Source organism: Marmota monax, unplaced genomic scaffold, assembly GCF_021218885.2.
Source record: "Marmota monax isolate L192 unplaced genomic scaffold, Marmota_monax_Labrador192_F-V1.1 WCK01_AAM20220418_F8-fsc00004, whole genome shotgun sequence".
NCBI classification, from domain to species: domain Eukaryota; kingdom Metazoa; phylum Chordata; class Mammalia; order Rodentia; family Sciuridae; genus Marmota; species Marmota monax.
In genome coordinates, this window is record NW_026692881.1 from 15,589,956 (window position 1) to 15,617,715 (window position 27,760).

At 42.4% G+C, this 27,760-nt stretch overlaps 1 protein-coding gene across 2 annotated transcripts in view; it reads left to right on the forward strand.

The window, feature by feature from the left end:
• Window positions 1-805: 805 nt before the first annotated feature.
• Cnnm1 (cyclin and CBS domain divalent metal cation transport mediator 1) overlaps window positions 806-27,760 on the forward strand; it is a 53,241-nt gene continuing 26,286 nt past the window's right edge. The window contains exons 1-3 of one of the 2 annotated variants that reach the window (XM_046450178.2): window positions 806-2,633; window positions 24,649-24,792; window positions 27,567-27,707. In XM_046450178.2, coding sequence (XP_046306134.1) covers window positions 1,055-2,633; window positions 24,649-24,792; window positions 27,567-27,707 — 1,864 coding nt within the window. In that variant the 5' untranslated portion in view covers window positions 806-1,054. The remainder of the gene's footprint in view (window positions 2,634-24,648; window positions 24,793-27,566; window positions 27,708-27,760) is intronic. The other variant, XM_058581217.1, reaches the window with a different exon arrangement.

The following is a 27,760-nucleotide window of genomic DNA, read 5'->3' on the forward strand; positions in this document are numbered from 1 at the left end:
TAGGGGATGCCAGATCCAAAAAGACTACATATTGTATTATTCAATTTATGGAGAGGGAAACTATAGGGGAGAAGAGATGATAAACCTCCCCCCTCCCAGTTCCAGGAATCCAACTCATTGCCTCCAATATGCTATGCAAGAACTCCACCACTGAGCCATAACCTCAGTCCTATAAGTTTTTAAAAGTCTCTGTCAACGGAACTTCCAGAGCCTAATCCTGCTCCCTAGAGGTAAACACTATTCCATTTCTTGTGTATCCTCTACATTTTAAATCTAATATTTACATATATGCATGTGTGTATATGTATACATATAAATTTATTCATAAAGATGTTGAACACAAAAGGTAGCAAATTCCATGCATTATTCTGCACCTTGATATTTTTCTGCTGTTACTTTAGAGACTTTTTCATATCACAAATACATTGGATCCATTGCATTCTTTTTTCTTGCAGCATAGTATTCCAGTACATAATGGTATCAATGTATTTCAAGTTTCTGAAGGATGGATATTCGTATCTTAAAAAGGAATTAAACTTAAATAATTTGGACATTTTTACAATATCAAAGGTCAGCTGGAGTTGAGAACAAATCTTAAAAGTTTTCACAGATTCAAAAGTAGCTTGCTTCCAGGTTATCTTCTCACGAAAGAGACAAACTCAAGTGGCAGCAAGACAAGGGAGACAGTGGGAAAATTCCTGAGCCAATAGGAAAGTGGTGAGGCCGGCAGGGAATTACTGCCGGGTAGCAGTTCTAGGAGGGGTGTCTTACTGCTTGAGTAGAAGGCCACTTCAAGCCAAACCTTCCCCAGGCTGCAGCTCAGACATACTAAAGTGTGTCCCGCTATGCGGGGTGCGGTGATGCTTGGCCACCTCCAGCCTCCCGCGGAGATCCTCCTCCCTGGCGGATTCTGAACCCCCACAGCCTCCGGCCCACGCGCAAGGGCAGCACACGTGGTGACCTGCCTGGGGCCGGGTTCCCAGCTCCAGCTCCTCCTCCCTCCAGCTCTCGCTCGGCTTTCTGCAGTATCACGTGCAGCCGCGCCGGGTGCAGGATGGCGGCGGCGGCGGCAGCAGCAGCAGCAGCAGCGGTGGGTGTCAGGCTCCGGGACTGCTGCAGCCGGGGCGCTGTACTCCTGCTTTTCTTTTCTCTGTCTCCAAGGCCCCCGGCCGCCGCCGCTTGGCTGCTTGGCCTGCGGCCTGAGGACACTGCTGGAGGCCGTGTGTCCCTGGAGGGGGGTACCCTGCGCGCTGCCGAAGGCACCAGCTTCCTCCTGCGAGTCTATTTCCAGCCTGGTGCCGCGGCCCCCGCTGCGCCGGTGCCCGCACCCACCCTTTCCCCCGGGGAGAACGGCACGGGCGATTGGGCCCCACGGCTCGTGTTTATTGAGGAGCCCCCGAGCGGGAGCGGCGTGGCGCCCAGCGCAGTCCCCACGCGTCCCCCGGGACCGCAGCGCTGCCGCGAGCAGAGCGACTGGGCGTCAGATGTGGAGGTCTTGGGGCCCCTGCGCCCCGGGGGCGTGGCGGGCTCGGCCCTGGTCCAGGTGCGGGTGCGAGAGCTGCGCAAGGGCGAGGCAGAGCGGGGCGGCGCGGGCGGTGGCGGGAAGCTCTTCTCGCTGTGCGCCTGGGACGGGCGCGCTTGGCACCACCACGGCGCCGCCGGCGGCTTCCTGCTGCGCGTCCGCCCGCGGCTCTATGGCCCAGGTGGGGACCTGCTGCCGCCCGCTTGGCTGCGGGCGCTCGGGGCGCTCCTGCTGCTGGCCCTGTCCGCCCTGTTCAGCGGCCTGCGCCTGAGCCTGCTCTCGCTGGACCCGGTGGAGTTACGGGTGCTGCGGAACAGTGGCTCGGCCGCCGAGCAGGAGCAGGCGCGCCGCGTGCAGGCCGTGCGCGGCAGGGGGACCCATCTGCTCTGCACCCTGCTCCTGGGCCAAGCCGGAGCCAACGCCGCCCTGGCGGGTTGGCTGTATGCCTCGCTGCCGCCGGGCATCGGGGGGTCGGGGGAAGACTACAGCGAGGCGGGCATTCACTTCCCGTGGCTGCCCGCGCTGGTGTGCACTGGCGCGGTGTTCCTGGGGGCAGAGATCTGCCCCTACTCTGTGTGTTCGCGGCATGGGCTGGCCATCGCCTCGCACAGCGTGTGCCTGACCCGACTCCTGATGGCGGCCGCCTTCCCGGTGTGCTACCCGTTGGGCCGCCTGCTGGACTGGGCGCTGCGCCAGGAGATCAGCACCTTCTACACGCGGGAGAAACTGCTGGAAACGCTGCGGGCAGCGGACCCCTACAGCGACCTGGTGAAAGAGGAACTCAACATCATCCAGGGCGCCCTGGAGTTGCGCACCAAGGTGGTGGAGGAGGTGTTGACCCCCCTCGGGGACTGTTTCATGCTGCGCTCGGACGCGGTGCTGGACTTTGCCACTGTCTCCGAGATACTTCGAAGCGGCTACACTCGCATCCCGGTGTACGAGGGCGACCAGCGCCACAACATTGTGGACATTCTATTTGTCAAGGACTTGGCCTTCGTGGACCCCGACGACTGCACCCCACTTCTCACTGTCACCCGCTTCTACAACAGGCCTCTGCACTGCGTCTTCAATGATACCCGGCTGGACACGGTGCTGGAGGAGTTTAAGAAGGGTGAGCAGTGATCTTTCTCCTCCCCCTAATCCCTCTCCCCTTCAAAGGTATTGCACTTTCATAAAGATGAAGGGCTTCAGGTACTCAACGCTATCCCCAAACTCAAGGAAGGCCATACCTCATGCTTCCCTGGCTGTTTGCATCTCACTTCTCCCAGCCTTCCTTGCAGCCCACTGAGCCCCAGATCTCTTCCCCTCTACTAGGCTCACCAGGTGCACCATATTCTTCATTCATTCCATTCCACCAGTATTTTTTCAGTGCCTACCAAATGCCAGATACTGTGTCCCCTGGACTTCGAGGTCACTGCATATTTTCCCACTCATAACAGGGGCACCTCTACAGGTTCCCATAGCAAACATCCTTTGCGTTAAACTCCCTTCAGCACTGGAAGCTCACCTAACTCCATTGCTGGACAGCTCCAGTTGCTGACAATCTCTTCCTTACACAGAGCAGAAATGTCTGCCTCCAAAGCTTCCTAGTTATATGGGGTAGAGTAAGCCTCAGGCACCTTCAACATTCTTCCTCCATATTTAACTTAGCATCTACCATTTATTGGACCCAAACAGTACTCGAGTTGGGATTAGATGTGGCTAAAGGTGTTGAGTTCTTGTACTTCTGGGAACTCCAGCCCCATAGTAGATCTGAACTTGAGGAAATATTCGGGCAGAAAGGAGACCTTAGAAACTTGCATATCCAAATGAGAGGGGTTTCCTTCATCACAGCCACCATTCCTCCCTCACCTCTTTACCATAAGCTTGGTGTCAAACCGAGCTATATGACATGTTGATTCCATGGCTGGGGTTTGTCTTTAGAAACTGCCATCTGAGACTGAGGACCAGTTCACTCAAGAGAGGTCAGCCTGGATACTTGAGTCAGTTCCCCTTGGGATTATGTTTGTCTGCCCCCCATCCTCCCACCCCAGTTCACCAGATTGGGCCCAGAAGAGCCCCTGGTTGTTTTTGAAAATCAAATCTACCTCAAGGATTCACATTGAGAGCATTTAAGCCTATCTCACAGACCTTGAAAACAACTCCAGCCATGGTTTAAGAACAGTCACATGGTTAGAATAAATTTAGAACTTTACAGAATAACTGTTTTGAAGGACACACTCATTTGTAATACTTACTAAAAATAAACAAACAAAAGTCAATCCCCTGACTTTAGAATCAGACTTCAAATGTAGCTTTCCTGTGGCTAGAAGATCTCTCATTTGATTGTATTTTTTATACATTTTTTTTCTGTCAAAAATTCAACCTTATCATCACAGGCATATTCTCTAGGACTTTTGAGTATAAAGAAAAATCGGGGGTCTTCCTCCTGCCACAGTATTTTTGAAGTTATGTTAAAAATCAAAACATATCCTAGGGAGGGGGGAAAAAAGTCTAAAAGCTATTTTTAGTCTCAGATTTGGTGGGAGCCCTAGACTTTGTGTTGTTATTAGGAGAAGGGGAGGGAAATGTGAATATGGCAGCTATTTAAGCCCAGTCTGGGCTAATGCCTCCCTTTCTCCCATCTGTCTCCCTGAATCCTTGCACTACTGGTTCCCACGGCACTCTGTGGTCCATCCATCAGTTTGTAGAACTATGCTTACATTTTGTATTTCCTGCAGAAGTAGAGTCTTGAAACTGGGCGTAACAGCTATGGAAAAAAAAATCTGTATTTGTTTACTAGAGCTGCCATAACAAAATGCCACAGACTGGGTGACTTGAATAACAGAAATTTATTTTCTCACAGATCAGGGGTCTGGAAGTCCAAGATCAAGGTATCACTATGTTTGGTTTCTTCTGAGGCCTCTCTCCTTGGTTTGCAGACAGCTAGCCACCTTCTTACTTCTTGACATGGTCTTTCCTCTGTATACTGCATATTTGTTGTCTTCTTGTGTGTCTAAGTTTCCTCTTCTCACTAGTTTAGATTAGGACCCAATCTAATGGCCTCATTTTAACTTAACCACTGTGATAGGTAAGATAGTGGTTAAAGTACTGCCAGAAGACATTTTTTAATGCAATTCTTTTTGAACCCCTTCATTCCTTCGCTTAGTACTAGTTGAGCATCTATATGATTTTAGACAACAATGGAGACAAGACTGCCCTCAGTAAGTTAACAGTCTGTGGAACTTACAATGACAATAAGAACCATCTTTGTAAGCAGGAGTTATCTTATTAACCTTGCAACCCCGGCACCTATATTTTAATAATCTGTTCAGAAAGGCTGACATTGATCTGAAATGAGTGGCTGTGCAGAACCTTCTGAATCTGGTGAAACAAGCTTGTTAGTGTCTGTTAGTACTCTATGGTTAGTGGATCAGTGTAGAGAAGCTGTCCATTAAGGTGAATACCAGGCCAAGGAAGATACTTCCACATCCTTTCAGAGCCTGGCCTTGCCGTTTCTTCATTGTGGTCCATGAACCAGCATTAATCTCAATGAGAACTTATTAGAAATGCAGAACTTCATGCCCCACCCCAAAGCAATTGCATGAAAGTCTGCATTTTAACAAGCCCTCAGGTGGCTCATGTGTCTATTAAAATTTGAGAAGCATTCCATTCAGAGGACCTTTATTCATAGTGCTTGGTAGATCTATTTAGGATGGAAGACAAGGAATAATGAACCAAGTTGTGTCAGGCTCCAAGCTATATAATACAGTGGTCAATTTCTGTAAGAGTTTGTACCATAGATTAGGAGAGGAAAACCGAGTTGAACTGGTTTTCTTTGCCTTTAAAAATAACTTTTAAAGTAAGTCTTTAATAGCTCTTCCATTTTGCTTACTTCCTTGCATCTCAGTAACTTAACCACCTACACAAACCCCTTAGGAGGCAGAAAAGGAAAATGATTATATTAATAGGAACAACAGTTAACATTAATTGAAGGACCACTCTGCCAGGCACCATGCCAAGCCTTTTGCATACTCAGAACAACTCTCCTGGGTAGGTATTATTAACTCCATTTTACAGATGAAGAAACTAAAGCTCAGATCAATAATATGACTTGCTCAGCTTTCTGTAACTAATAACTGACTGAATTGTGATTGAGCAAGGTCTGTAAAGCCCCAGTACCTGTTCTTTTTTCCTGACTTCTTCAGTCTTGTTCCTCCAATCTGGAATCCCTGCCACCCACAGGGTTCAGCTGACCTTGCCTCTGACTTGCTGACCATGGCTGATTCATCTTCAGTATTTGTGGGTTAGAAATGTAGCTTTAATAATTACAACAATTGCTAGATGTGGTGGCATACACCTGTAGTCCCTATAATTTGGGAGGCTGAGACATGAGTATCACAGATTCAAGATCAGTCTTGGCAATTTAGCAAGACCCTGCCTCGGAAAATGGACCAAGGGATGTAGCTTGGTGATAAAGCACCCTTGGGTTCAATCCTCAGTACCAAATAGTTTAATAATAATTACAGTAATTGCTAATATGCACATTGAACTTTACAAAATATTTCTATCTCCCTTTTCTTGTCTGAAATAGCAGATGACCTTAAGACCCAGAGGGTTATTTGGCCTGCCTGAGATAATCACCCAGCCTGTATATTTCAAGACCCAGATTCTAAACCAGATTACATTACTCCAAAGCTCTTTGTTCATATGAGTTGTAGGTCTTTAGAAATAGGGAAAAGGAAAATGGCCTTTCAAGTTGGCATTCTAGCTTCACAAAAGAAAACTAATATTTCTCCCCCACGGGACTGTGAGTTCCTTGAGGGAAGAGAATGAATCTTATTTAGTTTGTGTTCTTAGGACAAGCGTAGGGTTCACCATAGTGAGGGAATGCATTCATAAACATATTTCTTGAATAACTAACTTCTGTATTTCTGTTTGAGTGAGTAAACCCTAGATACAGAATAATTAGTGTTGTCTCACTGACCACAGCAAATATCACCTCTTCTTCTCCCAAGGTTTCTATCTATGTTAGTGGTGTCATTGTCCCTTCAGTTCCCTGGGCTAGAAACCTCTCCTTCACTACCCACCCTCATCCTAATGATTGTCTTCATCTGCTGAAGCTGCCATAACAAAATACCATGCACTGGGTGGCTTAAACAACAGAAATGTATTTTCTCACAATTTAAAGTCTAGAAGTCACAGATGGAGGTTCTAGACAAATCAGTTTCTGGTGAGGGCTCTTTTCCTGGCTTGCAAATAACTTCCATCTCTCTGTATCCTCACATGGCGTTCCCTGAGGGCATATGCAGACAACAAGAGAGCCCTAATCTCTCTTCTTAGAAAGCCAACCATCCTATTGGATTAGGGCCAATTTATTACCTCATTTAACCTTGATTGCTTCCTTACAGGCTCCCCTGGGGGTTAGGGCTTCTACGTTTGAATTCATTGGGAACCCAAGCTTTTACTCCATAATACTCACCAAAGTCCTGTCGTTCAAATCATAGCAATTATCAGTATTGCATCCAACCTGTTTTTGGAACCTATACATAATTTAGTCCACTATTTTCTCCACGTGGGTTATTCATTAATTTTATTCAACAAATAGTTACGTGATACCTCCTGTGTAAGCACAGAGGGAAAGACACCAAGTGTGGTTCCTGTCTGCCTGAAGGTTTCATTCTAATACAAAAAGAAGTAATTAAACAAATGGGATGGTGAGTAAGAGCCTAAGCTTTAGTTGCAGTTTACCTGGATTGATACTGGCGTTGAGCAAATTACTTAACTCTATGTGTATCTTGTTATCTGTAAAATGAAGATAGTAATAGTATTTACTCATAAGATTGTTTGTTAAGATTATTACATTAAAATGCGGATTTAGTACCTGCCATCCTCTAAGTGCTAAGTAAATGTTAGCCATGATTATTAAATATAAATACAATTTTATTACTCATTTGTGCAAGTGCCTCCTAAGAAGTTATGCTTCTTCAAATCTTCATCTCCCTCAAATCCATCTTCTCCAGTACCACTAAAATAATCTCTCGTAATGACGTCCCCAGTTTAAAACCCTCGTGTAGCTTCCACCAACCACAGGATAAAGTTAAGCTGGAAATGGGGTTGGCGATGCCTTCATGACCTGCTGCTGCCTGCCCACCCCCAGCGCCCTGCTCCTGCCACAGTGTAAGGCTCCGGAAACCCTCCATTCTGCAGCTGCACAGTGCTGTTTTCTTGTTTTTGTCCCTTGACTCATGCTCTACTCTGTCAGGAACATGCTTTGCCTGACTAATCCATCCTCAGCCCCTCCTTTAACGCTCAGCTCAGGGAAACTTCTTTGTAGACCTCAATTTTGGCCAACCTCCTTGTTCAGTATATTTGTATCTATTACTGAACTAACAAGCTATTCTATCAGTGTGTTTACAAGTGCCCCCCGCCCCCATGTAATGAGCATCTGCAGTGCAAGGCTGTCCCATCTCTTTGTAGCTCTAGCCCCAGCACCTAATGAATATGACACTCAGTGAATTTTCAATAAATTATGAACAGCTAACTGAAGGAGTTAAACTGTAATAACTTGAAAGGGATCTTCAGAGCTCGAGTAAATGAATCATTCATTATCCCTAGTCCAATTGTTTTGGACTACGCAGCAGAACAAATCAAACTTTCAAACTTTAGATGTTTGAAGAAAAGTGCTGCATGTATTATTTTTCTGCCTCTTTAGGTACATTCATATATTGCAACAATTCTTTTTGTGGGTGTGTTCAAAGCATTGTGCTAAAGTTGGGCATATGAGACCCAAAAAAAAAACTGCTCCCCTAAAGCAGGACTCATTTTTCTCCATGACTTCCAAAGATATGGCAATTCAAAATCTTAATGTTTGAGCCTGTGGGTAAGACAGACCTGTACCTACACATTAAAACAAAAGAAATGTAAAATGCTGTGGGAATGTGGAGGACAAAGTAACTATGTTTAAGTGACATATTTTGCTTTTATAAAATTTTTATTGCAGTTTATAAGTTTCTATTCTTCATATAGAAAAATTTTAAATATAGAACAGTAGATAAAAGAAGTAATAATCATACCACTATCATGAAATAATAACTCTTAATATTTGTTGTATTAAAAATATATTGCATAGAACAACCACCTTAATCAAATTCTTCAAAAGAAAGTAAAAGGAAAACTCATGATCCTACCATCCTCCGCAAATCAAATGTCCCATTCTAACCCCTGGAGTAATCATCCTGTACATTAGGATTATTTTCACTACAGTTTCCTCAGGGTTGAGCTCTATAATTGGAGAAGCCTAAATTATAAAATGGAACCTTTGGGGACTTATTATACTTCTAAAATTTACTTTTCTAATAGATTATTTTTAGGAGAAAACCAGCCCTGTATAGACAACAGGGGAAAGGAATAGTCTGTTTTCTGAAGCTCAAGGAATTACAGAACTGGTAGGTAACTCAGATAACCTAGCTCTGCTGAGTTAGTAACATCATCCTCCTAAACTGAAGACAGCTCAACCCACATGTGTGTGGTTGCTCTTTCCTGTAGACTAGCTGGCTGTAAAATGCCAATTGCAGTTTTCATACTCAGTCTTTGCTCATTTATTGATTCATTCAGATATTTTTAAACTCCACTTTGGACTAGGCACTAACCTGGGCCTGGGAATACAGTAGTCAGCCCGACAGACATTGGCCAGCCATTTTGGAGCTAAAAGGTACTCTCTTCCATGTTAGATCTTTCTGCAATGGATCTGTTACCTAAAGTATATCAAATCAGCCAATAAGTGCTCCTGGCCCAGATGCACACTGTAACCTTTCCACCAAAGAATAATCTGGTTGAAAAAGTCAGTGTTTTATTGTATACTCCAAATTCTGATCTGAACTATTTATCTTCTTTGTCACCCATAAAAGAAAATAAAAAGTTGTTTTTACTCAAAGTTACATTTCACTGGTAAAATTAGATGTAATATGCCTTAAGTGTGTGAAACATTGCTAAGTAATTAGTAATATTTAGAATGAGATGTTTACCTTCTACACAGTAGGGCAAACTGTAGACAAAGCATAGTCTCTCATATACAGGGAGAAAACAAAAGGAAACAAAAGATGAAAATAATTAAACAAGATGGTAAAATTGTAAGTTTACTTCTCTTTAAAATTTTTTCATTATGATTGTTATAATGTTGTTATGTAATATCTTTTTATTTCCCCTCTCTAGCCTGGCAAAACAAATGCTAGATAACAATAGAATCTGAGCTAGAAGGGGCACAAAAACCTTAGGGGGGAAAATATGTAACTCAAGCTTTCTTATTTTTAGATTTAGCCTTCTTTTCAGGCGTACCAGCCTTCATTGCCAGACTTTCTTTTTATCTAATCTAAATCCTGCAATCTGCAGTTAAATTCTATTTTCTCTTTTTAGCATCTTTCCTGGTTTCCTTTTTATCTGAAGAGTACTGTCGCTCACCTTGTTTCCATGTTTTAACCCCCATGTGCATTTAGCTGTGTTTCTACCTTCCTTAAAGCATTTGAGTTTTTCTGGGGGAGGGTCTGTGAGTGTCCCTGCTTTCCTAAGCTGGTTTATCTCCAGGTTGGTGTTTGGGGACATCTGAACCTCCAATAAATAACTCTCAATGCTCTTTATTTTTTGTTGCATGTTCCTTTCCAATTTGAGGATCTTTTCCATTCTTCCTGTCCTCATTCATCCTCCCTTTCTTTCCTTCCTCCCTTTTTTCCTTCTTTTTGTGTATTGACAGGGCAATATTCTATGTCAGGCCTGTGCTTGGCACTGGGGATACAGTGTGAACCAGACAGACATCCTTCCTGCCTTCCTGGGGCTTGCAGTCTAAGAGGGAGAGTGTCACTAACCAACAAACTGCGATATGTAGTTTGAAGAAAGTATATGGAGCTCTGAGAATATAATGGGGGTACTGAACTGGTCTTGTGGGTGAGGGTTGATTCTCCCTCCCTAAGTCTGAACTCGAAAGGGTGGTGAGAAGGAGTTTGTCAGATCAAGAGCTCTCCAGAAGAGAGCAGACATGCTCTGAGGAAGGAAGGCCAGTATGGGTGCCATGTTGGATTCCATTAGGGATAATACTTCTCCACCAACCAAACTTCCCTCTCCCCTCTGTGATCGTCTGGGCAGCTCAGTTCTGTAACATTACTGCACACCTGGTCTCTAGCAGACAGACAGGGATGTAAATGTGGGAACATGAAGGGAGGAGAGGCCCTGGTGAAAAGGCTGATCCAAGGCAGCCTGGGGTACACACAGAAAGGGGAAATCATCCCTGGTTGACTTAGGATAACTTCTCTGAGGAAGTAGAATTTCAGTTTAGCCTTTAAAGGAGAGGGACCATGATCATCAATTATGAAGGGAAAGAGCGTTCCAGCTGAGGCAGGAGTCTGAGCTAGAAAAATAAAGGCAGAGTGGAGCCGACACTATATTTGAATGCTGGTAAAGCAATTATCATAATGTTGCTTTTCTTCCAGCAAAATGTGGAACCAAGCAGAATGAAGTACTTGTCGAACATAATTTTTATTCCCTTCAAGTGCCAAAGCAGTATATTTTAACCATTTTTGGTAGTGCTGTTTCTAAAATGTTTTATACTCATTCCTGCTTTCCTTAATAAAGGACCCTAAATATAACTTCATCTTTTCTTAATGACACAGGATCATGGTCATGAGAATGTAGTTATTTTATGCTGTATTGTAAAGCAGTTCTCTGTCCACTTTTTAACCTTTTCTGTCCTCTATCAGCTGTTCTGTCTGCATTTGCCTCAGGCAAATCCTTGCCTCACCATACTCTTTAGTGGCCACTTTGTCCATCTCACTTATGAGTTCTATTTTACTGAGAAACCAAGTAAGCATACACGTTGAGAATTATGTACCTGGTATACAGTAAGCTTCAATAAGTGGTGATTGAATGAATGATTACTTAGGCTTTGATTGGGAGCAGAAGGCATGAAGTTGAGGGAGGGACCTGGGACAGTTCCTTCTGGGACCAGATTCAAAGCCGTGCAGAGTCAGACCTCCAGATAATGGGTCGTTAGTCTGCTATTTTTGCAGTGTTGCTTAGCAAGCCAGATTGCCAACTGGCTTAGATTCTAGTGACTAACAACTATATTTTCATGCCCTAGTGATGTTGGTTACCATGGTTCTCTGGCTGACACAGTTGGCTTTTTTATAATTGCTTTTTAGTAGCTCAAGAATTCTTTTTTTTTTTTTTTTTTTGGTGATAAAGGTGTAAATTACTCCGTTTATGAAAAAGTAAAGTGAGACAGTGATGACAAAGTGCAGTTCTTTTTTTATTTTATTTTTAACCAGAGAAAGAGACAGTTTTGTTTTTCTAAGTCAGGGTGGGTTGGTAGGATAATATTTTTGTGTTTCTCTTCCTGATTTGGTAGAAAATGGTCATATAGATTTAAAACACACACACACACACACACACACACACACACCTAGAACTTGTTAGGTTAGCTTTATCTCATCTTATTCCAGAGGAGTTCTTCCATAAACACCGAGGCACTGTTAAAATTCTGATATATGATATATCATACACACACACACAAAAAAAAAACCCACCCTATAAAGCCAAACTGTTTTTATAGCCTGGGACTATTTAGACTTATAAAAGTGTAGAACTTTAGAACCAGAAAAGGAACTTTGGAAAGCATCTGGTCCCAATCTTCTAAGGAGGAGGAAACTGAGGCCCTGAAAGGACCAATAATCAAAACAGCAACAATTACCCCTCATAGTTACAAAGCCCTCACATTTTCAAAGATCTTTCCAAAAGAGTAACTCATTTTGTACTCAGTGTGACTGCAAGAGCAGCATTTTCCACCCCCACTTTGTATGTGGGACACCTGGGATCCAGACTCCAGTGTCCTGCTGGATGTTCATCTGTCGAGGAGATAGAACCAGCACCCTCATCTGTGACTCGCTGCTCCTGTCCATAGAGACACAGGCACAGATGGAGAGTCCTGGAGGCCTGGGTTCTGGCCCCAGTCTCTCTGTTTCCTAGCTGGGTGAGTAAGGCAGGTCCCTCTGCCACGGAGGCTGATTTTATTTCTTCTTGAAAGGAGAATCATGATACTCCATTGAAAGTTCACTGTGAAGGGTAAAGAGAATTCTGGCACAGCACTCCACCATTTGCCTTGTACCTCCCTGATCTAGTTAACTGAATTATAACTAGTTATGAGTATAATGAATCCTTTTTCTGATCTAACCCATGTAAAATTCACAATATATAAGAAGAAAATAAAATTGAGAGCTTGACTCTGGATAGGGCCCAGGAGACCACAGTTGCATTGTGGCGGGTGCCTTATATTTCTTTATCCTGTCATCAGTTAGAATTAGGTTTCCTCCCCCATCTCTCTATCCTTCCTCAGATAGCTTTTAAGCTTAAAAAAATGATAATATAAATAAATATCATATCCTTACAAATAAAACCATTCAAAACTCTAAGCAGTCCACTAAAATAAAACATCAGTCTAAACATGGGAAAGCATTGGAAAGTGGGACTCTGACTCCTTTTGCCCTGCCCATTCAAAGCTCTTTTCATCACTATAAATTCACTTGTGAGTTCTGGGCATTAGTCTGTATATTTTCCTGTACACTTTTATTAAGAGCAATGTGCCCATTGCTCTTGATAAATCAGCTGAGCATACCTGAGATTTGGCTTGAAATGTGGAATCCCTATTACGTTAGAAAGCACAAAGGCTGGGGCTGGGGTTGTGGCTCAGTGGTAGAGCGCTCACTTAGCATGTGTGAGGCCCTGGGTTCAATCCTCGGCACCACATAAAAATGAAATAAAGATATTGTGTCCACCTACAACTAAAAACTAAATATTTTTTAAAAACGAAAAAAGAATGACATAAAGGAAGAAATATTTATTTTGGTTCATGCTTTCAGGGATTTCAGACCATCATCCGGTGGCTCCACTGCTGTGACCTGTGATGAGCAGAGCATCCTGGCAGAGAGGGAAAAGAGCTGCTCACTGCCTGGTGGCCAGGAAGCAGAGAAAGGGAGAAGGGGGCTGAGGACAAGATGTACCCTTCTAGGGCATGCCTTCAGTGACCTACTTTCTGCAACTAGATCTCATCTCCTAAAGTTTCCACCACTTCTCAATAATATCATCACATTATTAATCTATCCCTGGGTTAATCCATTGATGACATCAGAGTCCTTGAGCTCCAGTTACTTTCCAAGAATTCCACCTCTGAACATTGCTGCCTTGGGAACCAAGTCTTCAACACGTGAGCCCTTGGAGGACATTCCAGGTCTAAATCATAATACCTACCCTTCATACAGTATTCCTGAACTCCATTAGCTATAGTTCCATTCTTCCGGTTATTCAGGTCAAAACTTCTCTTTTCTATTTCACCCCCTATCCAGTCCTTCATGTAGGCTCTGCTTTTAAACATGACTAGAGAATCTGACATCTCTCCACTGCCCCTGCAGCCATCTCAGTCCAAGTCACCAGTTACCTCACTTTTGGATTATTGCCAGAGCTATATCTATCAGGTCTCTCTGCTTCCTCCTCTGCCTACATTGTGTTTATTTTTAACACAAAAGCTAAAGAGTTTCTTTTAAAACATAAGTCAGACCATGTCACTTTTTTTTTTTGCAAAGAAAAATAAAAACACAAAGTCCACAGTGGATTTTTCTGATACAATAAAAACCAACACCTTTACAAAGGCCTCTCAGGCTTAGTTACACCTACACCTGCCCATCCTTCTTGACCTTGATACCCACCACTGTCCTTTCCCACTCCTTGCCCTTCCATAAACACATCAGTTACACTCTGAACTCAGGGCCTTTGCATCTTGTACTACAAAGATATCAGCAACTTTAGATCGTTATTCAAACATCACCTTTTCTAGGAGTTTGTCCCTGGTCTCCCAAACACCCAAGATGATCTCGTATACTCCTTCACTCTCTCTCTCATTGTTCTTCCCTGCTTTGCATTCCCCTTAGCACTGGGCTATTTATCCTACATGTTTATCTGGTTTATCATCTGTCATCTCCACTTGCAAGAGTATTAGTTGCAGGAGAAAAATTATATTACCTACTGTGTTCGTGGGTTCATTTTTAGTACCTAGAGGAGTATTGGGCATGTATTAAGCATCTGATAAATGCTTACTAAGAGAGTTAGAGTAGAAGAATTGGGGAAATGTAGGGATTTTTGCAAAATAGAAGCAAAAGAGAAGATACAAGATGATCCTGTGTTCTGACTCGGGGCAGATAGAAGGTTGGTGGTGTCATTTACTGTAGTGAAGAGGAAGAAGAGTAGAGACAGTGAGTCTCAAACATGAGGTCCTAGTTGGTAAGTGATTTTGACAAGATAAGGGGACAGCTCAGGCAAATGTCTAAAATAGGATGAGAGTTCAAAACAGACACTGATGTTGAGTTAGAAATCTAGTTCTTAGGGGAAGGGTGATGGTGACATTCAAAATGATGGGCTCTGCTGAGAGCTTTAATCAAAAGAAAGAGAAGAGCAGGGGATCAAGAGCTGCAGCAGAGGTTTTTACTGCAACAGCTCATTGGAATCACCTGAAGTTTTGAACACCTCATACCAATGTATAGATCAATAAGATCAGATGATGGTTATCAATAGGTTTGAAAGATTCCCAGGTGATTCTCAACAGCATTGAGAGTCCCTAAGGTAGGGTCTTTAATATATATTTATCTGTAAGTGAGGATAAAATAAAGGAATCCACAATGGAAACATAAAAGTAGCTATCATAAGGATAGGAAGAAAATTAAGAAGGTAGTCTAAGGCAGTTCATCTCAACCTCAAATTTGTATAAGAATCACTTGGAGATCTTTATGAAATGCAGATTCTGGTCCAGGGAGTTAGGTTGGGGCCTGAACTGATGCATCTCTCACAGCTCCCAGTAATGAGAATGCTTGTGGTCCAACCATGCTTTGAGTAGCAAGTGTCAAGAGCAGTGCTTCTCAAACTTTAATGTGCATAAGACTCACCTAGAGAACTCAGTATTTCAGCCTGTCTGTGACCTCCTCACCCCCAAGATCCTGATTCAGTAGGTCAGAAATGGGGTCCCAGAACAAGTGCCCAGGTGATGTTCATGCTGCTACTCCAAGGAACACGCTTGAAATGATAGCAAGTCACAAAATCCAAGGTAAGGAAAAAAAAGGTACTTGTACTATCTACCAAACGAATCAAAGATGCTGCAGAGACACCAGGAAGAGCATAGCAAAACCACTACACTTTATAAAGTGAAGGTCATAAGTGAGGCAGATACCATCAAACGATTTCTGCTTTCCTTAGTTTTCTTTTTCTAGGCAATATGCCCTCCTTGCTTCTATATTTTACCTTGGAAACAATTACCTTGCCAAAGTGCTGTAGCTATTTTTGAAAGAGAGGAATCAAATCAATTATTTGATTTTTTCCCAAGGCATAAGAAATATGCTAACAAGGTCCTTGAGAGCTCTCTGTGAGATATACCTAACCCATCTAGAGCACATGAGGCTATATTTATTAAAGAGCCTTGAAGGATATTTCATTTTGTTCAAATACAATTTTAAATACAGTGTGATGTTGCTGTCACTGCCTGATTTTCTGTATCTTTAAAACAGGCTTTCCAACCTCAGCAGTATTAACATCTGGGCCTGGACAAGTTCTTGTTGGGATAGGGGGAGGCTATAATTTTAGGATGTTTAAGCTCAACCCTGGTTTCTACCAACTAAACACTAGCCCCAAGTTGTGACAACCAAAATTGTCTACAGACATTGCCAAATGTTTCATGGAGGGGTAAAATCACCCCCAGTTGAGAACTACTCTTTAAAAGCAATAATAAAATGTAGTCACCCTTGGGCTGGGGTTGTAGCTCAATGGTAGAGTGCTTCCCTAGCATATGTGAGGCACTGGCTTCAATTCTCAGCACTGCATTTACATAAATAAAAAATAAAAGTCCATCAATAATTTTTTAAAAATATTTTTAAGAATGTAATCACCCTTCTAAGAAATCTAACTTTGGATAGGTTGATGCTAGATGGAGCTGTGACAGAACTTTATATAGACAGTTACCAGAAACCAGTACTAAGATTCTTGTGGCAACAGGGAAAAAAAAAAAAACAAACTAGTTTACCTTTTAGCAGTGGGAAATTGAGAAATGTGGCTGACCTCAGACACTCCAAGAGCCTAATAGTGCAGTACTGCAGTGCAGTACCTCAAGCCTATCTCAAAGGTGCTTGGTATAAAAGTCACAAGAGACCCCTTTCAAAGCCCAGCATTAAAAGTTATCAACTACTTTCTGCCCATGTCTACAAAAATACCATAACCACCCACATCATTTGGAGAAAGCATTTAATCACTTTGCTGTGACAGCTATCCTTTTTTCTAGAAGTTTCTTTTCTGTCTTTTTGTGAATATTTAACATCCTGTGAGCCTTAACCAGTACACCTGAGGGGCTAGGATTTACTAGACGACTCAGTACTTATTTCCCTTTCTCATAGATCATAAGACAAATAACTAGAATGACACAAAGCTTACTCATAAGCCAGTGGTTTTTAAACTTTAGCCTGCATCAAAACGACCTGTAAAGCTTATTAAACCACAAATCACTGGGCTGCACCCCCAGAGACTCTGATTCACTAGGCCTAGGATGGGGCCTGGGAATTTTCATTTCTAGCTAGTTCTTCAGTGATGCTATTGCTGCTAGTCCAAGGACCACACTTTGAGAACCATTTCCATAAACCAAAATAATAGTTCTCAACTTTGACTGTATATCAGAATCACTTGGGGGAAATTTTTAAACCACTCACGCCATGACCCCATCCCAAACCAATGAAATAGGAATTTCTGAGTGTGGGATTCAGTCAGTAAAATGTATGTGAAGCTACACACATGATCCTAATGTACAGCCAGCATTGAGAACCACTGAGCTACATGAAATACATTCCAAAGCATTTGGAGTGCAGAGTCTTACCAGATGGTGCTATTTAATAGAGGAAAGATGGATCAATGTAAGTATCGCTTAATCCTTGAGAGGTATGACTCAGGCCCCTGATGATTCCTTGAGGATTATTTCTCCAGTTCCAACTGAAACCATCCTAACTCTATATTCTAAGCAAGGTTCAAGCCATAGGTGCATATTCTCCACTTTGTGTCTCATTAGGATGTGGGCAGCATTGGAGCTAGGGATTATAAATTAGAGAGTGGGAGGAAGTAGTCAAGGCTTGAGGGAAGCAAACTCTCAAGGAGGGTTAAGGAGTCCATAGCTGCTAGAAATCAGGAAAAGGCAGCTGTCAGCAAGCCAAGCCATCAGGACAGGCCTGGGCTTCTGTGGAGGCTGGATAGTAGGAGCATGTCAGGGATTCAAACTAGATGTCAGAGAGTCTGTAGTTGCTAGTTTAGAACTGGGACACTGGTGATCCCAGAGGAAATGGTGCTTTTTACAACTCAGAGACAAATGTAGCCTTCATTTTTAGGAAGTGCCTTGCCATAAAATCCACTGTTTACCTTTCAACTCAGCCCAAGGTTTCCCATTTATTGGTGTTTGGTGCCACAGTAGTATGCTCAAGGGACATATAAAAATGCCCCATGAAAAATGCATTCAAGAAGTTTCTATCCAAATAATTACCTCTTGCCTCTGCTCTATCTTAGTGAGATCATAATGTCCATGGACTTAACAGTCTTGACTATTTTAGAACTGGAAAGGTTAATGCTGCCAGGGTCCCATTGCTCTGGACTTGGCTGATGGTGTGCAGAGCAAACCACTTCTCTTAGGTTACTGCTCCATATGTGCAACTCAGGGTGTCTCTGCTGTTCTGCACATGTCATCTTTCTCCCAGAGATGGGCCAAAAGGAACATCCCCTCTCAAGGAAAATGGCCCCCACATGAGAGAGGACCATTTAAGTTGAAAAAGAAGTTAACTTGTTTAAGAATATGCATAACACACATGTGTCTCAGTAGATTCTACAGCAAGCTGAGGGCCTGGGAATCATTTCTAATTCACACAATGAGGGATGCAGGAAGTTCTCAAGAACATCCTCTCACAAATTCCATGTCTCTTCCTCTGTACTCTGTATAAAGCCTCCTGGAAAATTGTGAAGTTCTATATTAATGGTAATGATATTCATCAATATTGGCCTAAAATGTTCACTTGTCTAGAAAGTTGGAGGAAAACAAATTAATGGAATAATATGGAGGCATTTGAACATTTATGATAGTCCACAAAGGGATGGCTCAACAGGAAAGACCACAGTTCCCATTCGCAGAATCTCATAGGAAGGCAGAAGAGGGAAATAGCTGAAACTTAAGCCACTCACTCAAGTATGCCATTAGGAACTAAGCACCACATTCATCCATGGGAGGGGAAAGAATGTGGGTTAGAAACCAGTATTGACAGGTGGCTTTAATGCAGGCTAAAGTTTGAAAATCAGAAAAAGATAGAAACACTGGGGAAATTAGAGCCCCTACTGCTCCAAATTTGCCCCAGATTGTGAATCTTAAACACTGCATTCCTGAGAACTGATGAGACCTCTAATAAAAGATAGGAAACTCCTATGCTCAGCCTTACAGCGGTTTGTCCTCAAAATCCCCCCTCCCCTCTGTGGCCAAGCCCACTTCCCTGTCCATCATTTCCACCTCCACAGAAAAGCAAAACGTACCCCCTCCCCCATTTCTGGTCTCCCAATGGCCTAATCTGGGTTCCCTTTTGGTCCCCACATACTAGAACACAAAACAATGATGTATGCTCTCAAGCAATATTTTATACTATACTATTATTCCTAATCAAACCAGATCTGCTCTTTCATTTCAACCTGTTCTCCTTATGAAGCAGTCCCATAGCTCCCTACAGACTCTGAAGGGAACTGTAAAGGCTAATTGTAAATTATGAAACGTTTCTAAGTAGATTACATAGTCATGTTGTCTTGAATATCATATAAATAGGTCCTAAAACTCACACCACAAAATTCAACCTTTTAAAAATGCATAATTTATGTTTTTAATCTATTCTTTTTTGATTTTTTTAAATGACAGCAGAATGCATTACAATTTTTATTACACATATACAGCATAATTTTTCATATCTCTAGTTGTATATTAAGTATGTTGACACTAATTCATGTCTTCATACTTGCACTTTGGATAATAATATCTATCACATTCTACCATCCTTGCTATCCCCCTGCTTCCTCCCCTTCCCCTTCCACCCCTCTGCCCTGTCTAGGGTTCGTCTATTCCTCCCATGCTCCCCCTCCCTACCCCACTAAGAGTCAGACTCCTTATATCAGAGAAAACATTCAGCATTTGTTTTTTTGGGATTGGATAACTTCAATTAGCATTATCTTCTCCAGCACCATCCATTTACCTGCAAATGCCATGCTTTTATTCTCTTTTATTGCTGAAAAAATTCCATTGTGTATATATGCCACATTTTTTATCCATTCATCTCCTGAAGGGCATGTAGGTTGGCTCCACAGTTTAGCTATTGTGAATTGTTCTGCTATAAATATTGATGTGATTGTGTCCCTGTAGTATGCTGATTTTAAGTCCTTTGGGTATAGACCCAGGAGAGGGATAGGATAGTTGGGTCAAATAGGATAGTTCCATTCCCAGATTTCCAAGGAATCTCCATACTGCTTTCCATATTGGCTGCATCAACTTGCAGTCCCACCAGCAATGTATGAGTGTGCCTTTTCCCCCACATCCTCTCCAATACTTATTGTTGTCTTCATAATAGCTGACATTCTGACTGGAGTGAAATGATATCTTAGAGTAGTTTTGATTTGCATTTAGTTGTGCAACCATCACTACTAGCTAATTCCAGACATTTCTCCACCTTCCAGATAACCTTGAAATCATCAGCATCACTCCCTATTCCCTTCTTTCCCCAATTCCTGACAGCCACTAATCTACTTTCTTCCTTTGTAGATTTGCTTATTTTGGAAATTGCACATAAATTGAATCATATAACATGTGGCCTTTTGTGTCTGGCTTCCTTCACTTAGTGTAATGTTTTCAAGGTTCACCTATGTTAAAATCTTACCTTATTCCTTTTTATGATCAGATAAAAGTCCATTGTATTCCATTGTATGGCTACACCACATTTCATTTATTTGGGAGCATTTGAGTTGCTTCCACTTTTTTAAATAGGAATAATGCTCTAAAATATTTGTTTGATCCTGTCTTTCTTGCTGCATGCCCTACTACATGTGTTTGTGTGGACATATGTTTCCATTCCTGTAGGAGTGGAATGGCTGAATCATATGGTACTTTTGAGTCTGACATTTTGAAAAACTACCAGAATATCACCAGCAATGACTGAGACTTTCAGTTTTTTCACATGTTCCCCAACATTTGTCATTGGGTGTCTTTTTTATTATAGCCGTCTTCATGGTATGAAGTGGTGTCTCATTCACATTTCAAATTGAATTTCCCTAATGATGATAATGTTAAGCATTTTCTCTAATTACATATCTTTCTTAGAGAAACATCATTTCAAATTATTTGTCAACTTTTTACTTGAGTTATTTTCTCCTGAGTTGTAGTATCTTTGTATAATCTGGATATAAGTTCTTTATCTATAAATATTTTCTTCTGTTCTATGAGTTTTTCCTTCTTTTCGCTTCCTTGATGGCATCCTTTGGGGTACAGACAAAAATTTTGGTGAAATCACATTTGTCTGTTTTTTTTTTCCTTTCTTTGGTTGTTCTTTTGATGTCCTATCTAAGAAACCCACGTTTACTCTACAGTCACAAAGCTTACTCCTGTGTTTTCTTCTGAGAGTTCTATAATTTTCACTTTTACATGTCTGATCCATTTTGACATGATTTTTGTGTATGATTCCAGGTTCTGTTCAACTTCATTCTTTTGCATGTGGCTATTCAGTTACCAGCTATTAATTATTGAGTTCATGGCGTTAAGCATTCCTTCATTTGCATGGACCAGTTGTATATTTTCCTGAAGAAATATCATTTTGAATACTTGGTCACATATATTTTGTGAGAGTCAGGACAAGGTCTTGCTATGCTTCCCAGTCTGGTCTCAATCTCCTGAGCTCAAGTGATCCTTCTACCTTAGCCTCCCAAGTAGCTAGGACTACAGGTACCTGTCATCATGCCTGGTCCTTTGCTGACTTTTTTATGATAATGTCCCAGGTACTATTCTTGATTCTGGGAAAACAGAGATAAATAATTCATAGCTGTTGCTCTTCATAGATCTAACCTTTGTGGTGTGGGGAATTAAAGAGAAATAGCAAATAACATGGTGAAATAGTGTGTGTATGATGCTGGCCCTGTGCTTGGCCCCTAGAGTGTGTATAGTAAATGGTGCCTTCTCTGAAAATAGTGTTATTAATGGCCATTATTATTATAAATGTTAATCCTGAAGTATGCACGAAGTGTTGTGGAGGAAGGAGTGACTGACTTTTCCATGTCTCCAGATTGTGTCACTTACAAACACTTCTGAGGCCCAGGAAGAGGAGGGGTGTAGGGCCTTTGAGAGAGGATGGACCTCAGGTGTGTGTATCTTGGAAGCAGCTGGTTTTCTTGCCCTTGTTGAATGTCATCTCAGAACTTGGCTATGTGACTGCTGATTCCTGTCCCACTCTGTACCTAAGAAGGGACATCCACCTTCATAGCTCCGTACAGATTTTGAAGGGAATTGTAAAGGCTAATTGTAAATTATGAAATGTTTCTAAATAGATTACATAGGTATGTTGTCTTGTCTTGAATATCATATAAATAGATCCTAAAAATCTCTATTCCTTGATGACTGACCTCATAAATTATAGAGCAAAGGTGACTTTTTCATGTAAAAATTATAGCACTCTTTGTAAAATAGCAAAAGGTATTAATTTATATAATTCTATCATATGACTCAATCATTACTAATAGTGGGAAGTATTGCTGGATTGCATTTGGGCTCCACATTCCAAAAAGAACCCATTATAATTCTTTTTTGGGGGGTGCTGGGAATTGAACCTAGGGCCTTGTGCTTGTGAGGCAAGCACTCTACCAACTGAGCTACATCCCTAGCCCAAAAAGATGATTTTAAGAAATCGTTTTTCCACCATATTGGTCATTTGTTTTGTCATCTTCTAGCACATGTTAGCAAAGAAGTGAGAACAGGTGCCATAAGTTTAAGAAAAATGTGTTGGAGATTTTTTAAGAAACCTTAAACCACACACATTCCAAAAATTAACATAATTTAATTTAAGCTGCAAAACACTTTAGTCTGGTTGGGTAGGATGCAGTTGTTTTAAAGGATAATTTTAGAACTGCTGATGCAGGGCTTAGATCTCAATTTAAACACATAGTATTCTGTCAAAAAAAAAAAATGAAGGTTTTGCTACACATGGTGGTGCACATCTGTAATCCCAGTGGCTCAGGAGGCTGAAGCAGGAGGATTTCAAGTTCAAGACCAGCCTCAGCAACTTAGTAAGGCCCTAGGCAACTTAGGGAGACCCTGTCTCAAAATAAAAAAATAAAAAGGGCTGGAGACATGGCTTAATGGCTAAGGGCCCCTGGGTTCAATCCCTGGTACAAAAATTAATAAAGATTTTAATATCTGATTTTTATGTCATTAATCTACCAGCTATGGATTTTCATTCAGTCGTCATCTTAGTTCAGTCCATCAGGCATGTATCAGCTGCCAGATACACAGAGAGATCACACCCTGTTCAAGGGTGTGATTTCTTGTCCTGAAGGAGCTCATGATTTGTAGGAGACACAGTGTCCAGTGTAGGACACATACATTGCTAGTTACAAGAAGCAGCAAATTTTGATACCTGCTCTCATGAAGTTATCAAAGGCTTAGAAGCACAAAGCAAGCAATGATTGGTCCAGATTCTGAATGGGGCCAATCTGGAAGAGTTTTCCCAAAGAGCTGGCACATGATCTGGAGCCTGAAGAGCCAGCAGAGATAGGGTCCAGGAAGGCCACCATGTGAGCACAGAGGTAGAGAGGTATGCAGGATAAACTGAGGAAGTGAGGTCACCTGGAACACCTGGAATGATGAAGGGATGTAGTAGGGCATGCAGCAAGAAAGACAGGAACAAACCAGTGTGCAGCCTTGATTTAGCTAACTAATGAGTTTGGACTTGATTTTGTACCACTAGGGAGCCATGGAGGATTTTTGTGTAGGACTGTGGCATGATCAGTATAGAAGGAGGTCAAAGATTAAGTTGAAGGTGGGGGAAAAAAATTAAAGACCATGGTTAGATGATGAAAATATCATCTTTCCAATTTTATTTCATTTAAAAATCCCAAGGAGTGGCTATGTGTTTAAATTTTAATAGTTAATTTTGCATCTGTCATACTATTTCTCTCCTCTTGTACTTTTAACAGAATCCAAGCAAAAGCTGATAAAGCATGAACTTCTTTTTTTATTTTTATTTTTTTGCAAGAATAACATCTGAGTCAGTACGCCAGATTTTCTCCTTAAATATCTCATAGCCAAGAGAAAGAACCAGCACTCAGTTTTACATTTTAGGAACAGGACAAGGAAATGGGTCTATATTACAGAAAAAAGTAGAATTGACATAAAGCAGGACAGTTAGATAAGACTTTAGTCTCTAGGCTAGGACTGAAATCAGTTACTAGGATTGCACTCCAGCTGTGCCTCTCATCAGCTGTGCAACCTTAGGCATGTTACTTAAGCAATCCGTGCCTCAGTTCTTTCATCGGTAAGATACGGGTAACAGTAGTTATCCGCAGGCATTGTTATGAGGATTAAAAAAATTGACATATGGAAAGTGCTCCAAACAGTGCCTGGACCATAATAAGAGCTCAATAAATGTGAAGAGTTGTTATTTCATTGCTAGCTAATAAAAATGAATTTTCTGGCCATGACACATTATAATTTACAAAACTTTTTCACATACCCACTAGGTCTGGAATTGCCTAGCAAAGCATGTCTCAGAACATCCCCCTATCTTTAAGCAAAACACAAGGTGTATATTTCTTTTAAAAGTATGAGGTTTGCATAAAAAAGCTTGTATATATAAAAGCTTGTACACAAATTTTTGCATATAAAAACTTGTACACAGATTTTATATTTTAAGGAAGTCCAAGGATGAGTTCAGTCCTCGAATTCTTCAGGCAGCAACTTGGTCCATTTTCTTATGAGGAAAATTCTCTGAAAATGTCCTGGAAACTGAACTATGATTTCATTTGTTCTCTAGGAAAATCTCACCTGGCCATTGTCCAGCGGGTGAATAACGAGGGAGAAGGGGACCCTTTTTATGAGGTGATGGGCATTGTCACACTGGAGGACATCATAGAGGAGATCATCAAGTCAGAGATCCTGGACGAAACTGACCTCTACAGTAAGTTCAGGGCCTCGGCTGTTTCTCCGAGGTCATCTTATTTTCCTCACAATTAGCTTGATGTGTACAGTGTAAAAATGTCAGGGCAAGCCCTATGCACTGATGTGTGACAGCCACCTCTGCCTGGTGCTGGCACAGCCAGATACCATGGCCTGAATCAACCTGAGTCACTAGCAAAGTGTGAATCAGGAGACAACCTCCAGGAACTAGCCTAGACTAGGGAAAGGAGACCTCCCAGCCTTTGGATGAAAAAGAGACATGGTGTACACTTCAGGGTGGCTGGAACCTTTCTGTCCTTGTTTCTGCCCCGTGTTGTTCCTGAATTGCCTTTTTGTATACTTGGAGGCAGATCCCAGGACCCCTTGGAGTTCCACTTACACCAGACCACCAGGGGGACCGCAGTGGAGACTGTCGTGGCATTGCCCTCTCCACACCTAAGCCAAAAACTTAAATGTCCCTTCTTGGATGCTGCTCTTCTCCCCGATCCCTTTTGACATCACCACCCTGGGTTCCTCATTGTCCCCGCTCGCCCCTGAAGCAAGTGCCTGCCTGGCTCCTACCCCTACTCCCCTCACCCTCCTACCCTACCACCTCAGGAACAAAATGGACTCCTCTCTGCAGACACTTCTTTGACTTCCAAGCCTTAACAAAGCTCTGCTTGCAAACATTACGAAGGCGTGCTTTGTCTCTGGGATGGGAATGTTTTCTAAATCCAGGGAAGTCACTGGGCCAGGAAGTGTTTCCTCCTCAGGATTTCATCTCATGGGACAGCCATCCCTTTCCCGTCAGATATCTCAGTTCAGACCTCTGTCCTTAGTTTGATAGAAGTAGCCTTTGAGAAATGCTCCCGGGAGGAAAAGCATTGATTCCATATGGTGCAGAAAGGGAGCCTCCCCTCTGGATCTAGACAAGATCAAACCTGAAAGCTGGGCCAGAACTTGACAAAATCTAGGGGGAGTGTCACAGTGCCTCCCTCCAGGGACCTGTTTTTTTCTGTGCTGTGCTGGCCAGACTCTTTGAACAGGGATTGAGCTCAGAAATGGCCTCTCCATCTCCATTCCAGCTCCCTTTTCCACCTGTGCCCACACCCTTGCTCTGGAACTCCCAAGTGTCTCAGTAGAGACAATTGTGAAAACATCACATTGGAGTATTATTGTCTGAGAGTTGTTTAAATGAGTAAGGTCCTCTCAGTGTATTTGTTTAAACAACCTTACTGTTTCATTTCTAATTAAAGAAATGAAGGGAGAGATCAGAGGAATGTTTCTCTAATGACTAAATATGGAGTGCCATTCTGATGGGGGAGAGGGAGGGATATGTAGGCAAACGTGTCATACAAATCAGAAGGTCCTGAACCTTGCCTTGCTACTCATATGTTGAATGATCCTCTTTCTACAGAAGAGGGTCAGGGATTTTCTACCCTTAAATAAAAAATTCTGGTGCAATTCTTTAAGAACTGTGAAAAGACCGATGAGCCAGGAATATTGTGTTTCTTCGTACATGACCCTGACTTCTTATGTGATCTGGACACCTGCATCTCCACACCTAAGCAAAAGGAGCATTGTTAAAGAAGGGACCCAATGACTACAAAGACCCACAAAAGTGGGTGGAAGGGCACTTTCTCCCTTCTAGAAGGAAATTTAAAGGATCCAGAAGAAGCAGGCTCCAAAAGAAGAGGGAGTCAGATTCTGGAGTCCTGTTTCCTGCCCGGGTTCACCCCCTTCCATTTCTACTGCCTCCAGTCCACTTGCACAATAAGTTCCCTGTAGCCTTGTTGTTTTTCAGGTCAAGTTTGGAGAGAGAACCCAGGTCCCTTTCCTGTTCCCCTTAGCACAGGTGAGATAGGCTAGCAGTTTCAAAATGTTTTCAAAGCTCAGGGAAAGCAAGAGAAATGACCAGAAAACATCCCCACTAAATGTACAGCTCTGTTTTTTTTTCAAAGACAACCTTAAAAATTAAGAAAAAAATTAAATTGGGGGAAGCAAATTTTCTCAACCTCTAATCACATGCCCAGTATACAGGCTTTTGGAGGCTCCAGGACCTGCCTAAGTCCCCTGCATTTATAGATTATGGATCCACTCTGTTTCTTCTCCTTTCTTTCTTATTGTATTTTCCCTGATTTTTTCCAGTAGAGGGGCTGGGGTTGAAGCATGAGAACTCTGGCTGGTAAGAAAGTGGCATGCCTCCGCTATTGCTCAGAGCATGGTTTAAATCAGCAGGAAGATGAACTCAGTTTGGGGGAAAAGAGGGGGTCAGAAGCAGAAATGCCCAGGGCCCCACCAACCCCAAGAATGTCAGTCCTTCAGGTTTGTATGACTGTATAAGCGCTTTCACGTGTGATCTCCTGTTGATGTTTCATAGTAACTACATTAGATAAGTAGAAGTGCTATGTTTAAATATGCTTGCCTCCTTGTATAGATTAAAGCAAACAGAAACTCTGGTGCTTAGAGAGGCTGCACAGCTGATAAGTAGAGGAGCCAGCGCCAGAATCCCGACTTGGGAACCCCACGCCAGCCTTTTTCCCTTTGCTACTTCTACACCTAAGAGTAGATCACACTGAGAAGTTGAGAGCTATCTCCCACCTGCTACCCCATGTTGGTCACCTCTCTTCTGGCAAAGAGGCATTGTGATGTCCTAGAACAGAAGATAATAGTTGGCCCTGCAGAAATGTGTGTGGTCCCAAAGGATGTGTCTGTGTCCCCTGTGACTCTTGTTAAATCTCTAAAGATCAATAATGATTCTGAGATAGTTGAAATCTGACCCCTGTGACCCTGCAGCCGACAATCGGAAAAAGCAGAGGGTCCCACACCGGGAGAGGAAGCGGCATGACTTCTCCTTATTTAAGCTTTCCGACTCAGAAATCAGAGTGAAGATCTCGCCACAGCTTCTGCTAGCCACACACCGATTCATGGCCACAGGTAAGACCCCACCCTGGTCTCCAGCCTAAAGCAGCCCCAGCAGAATCTAGGGT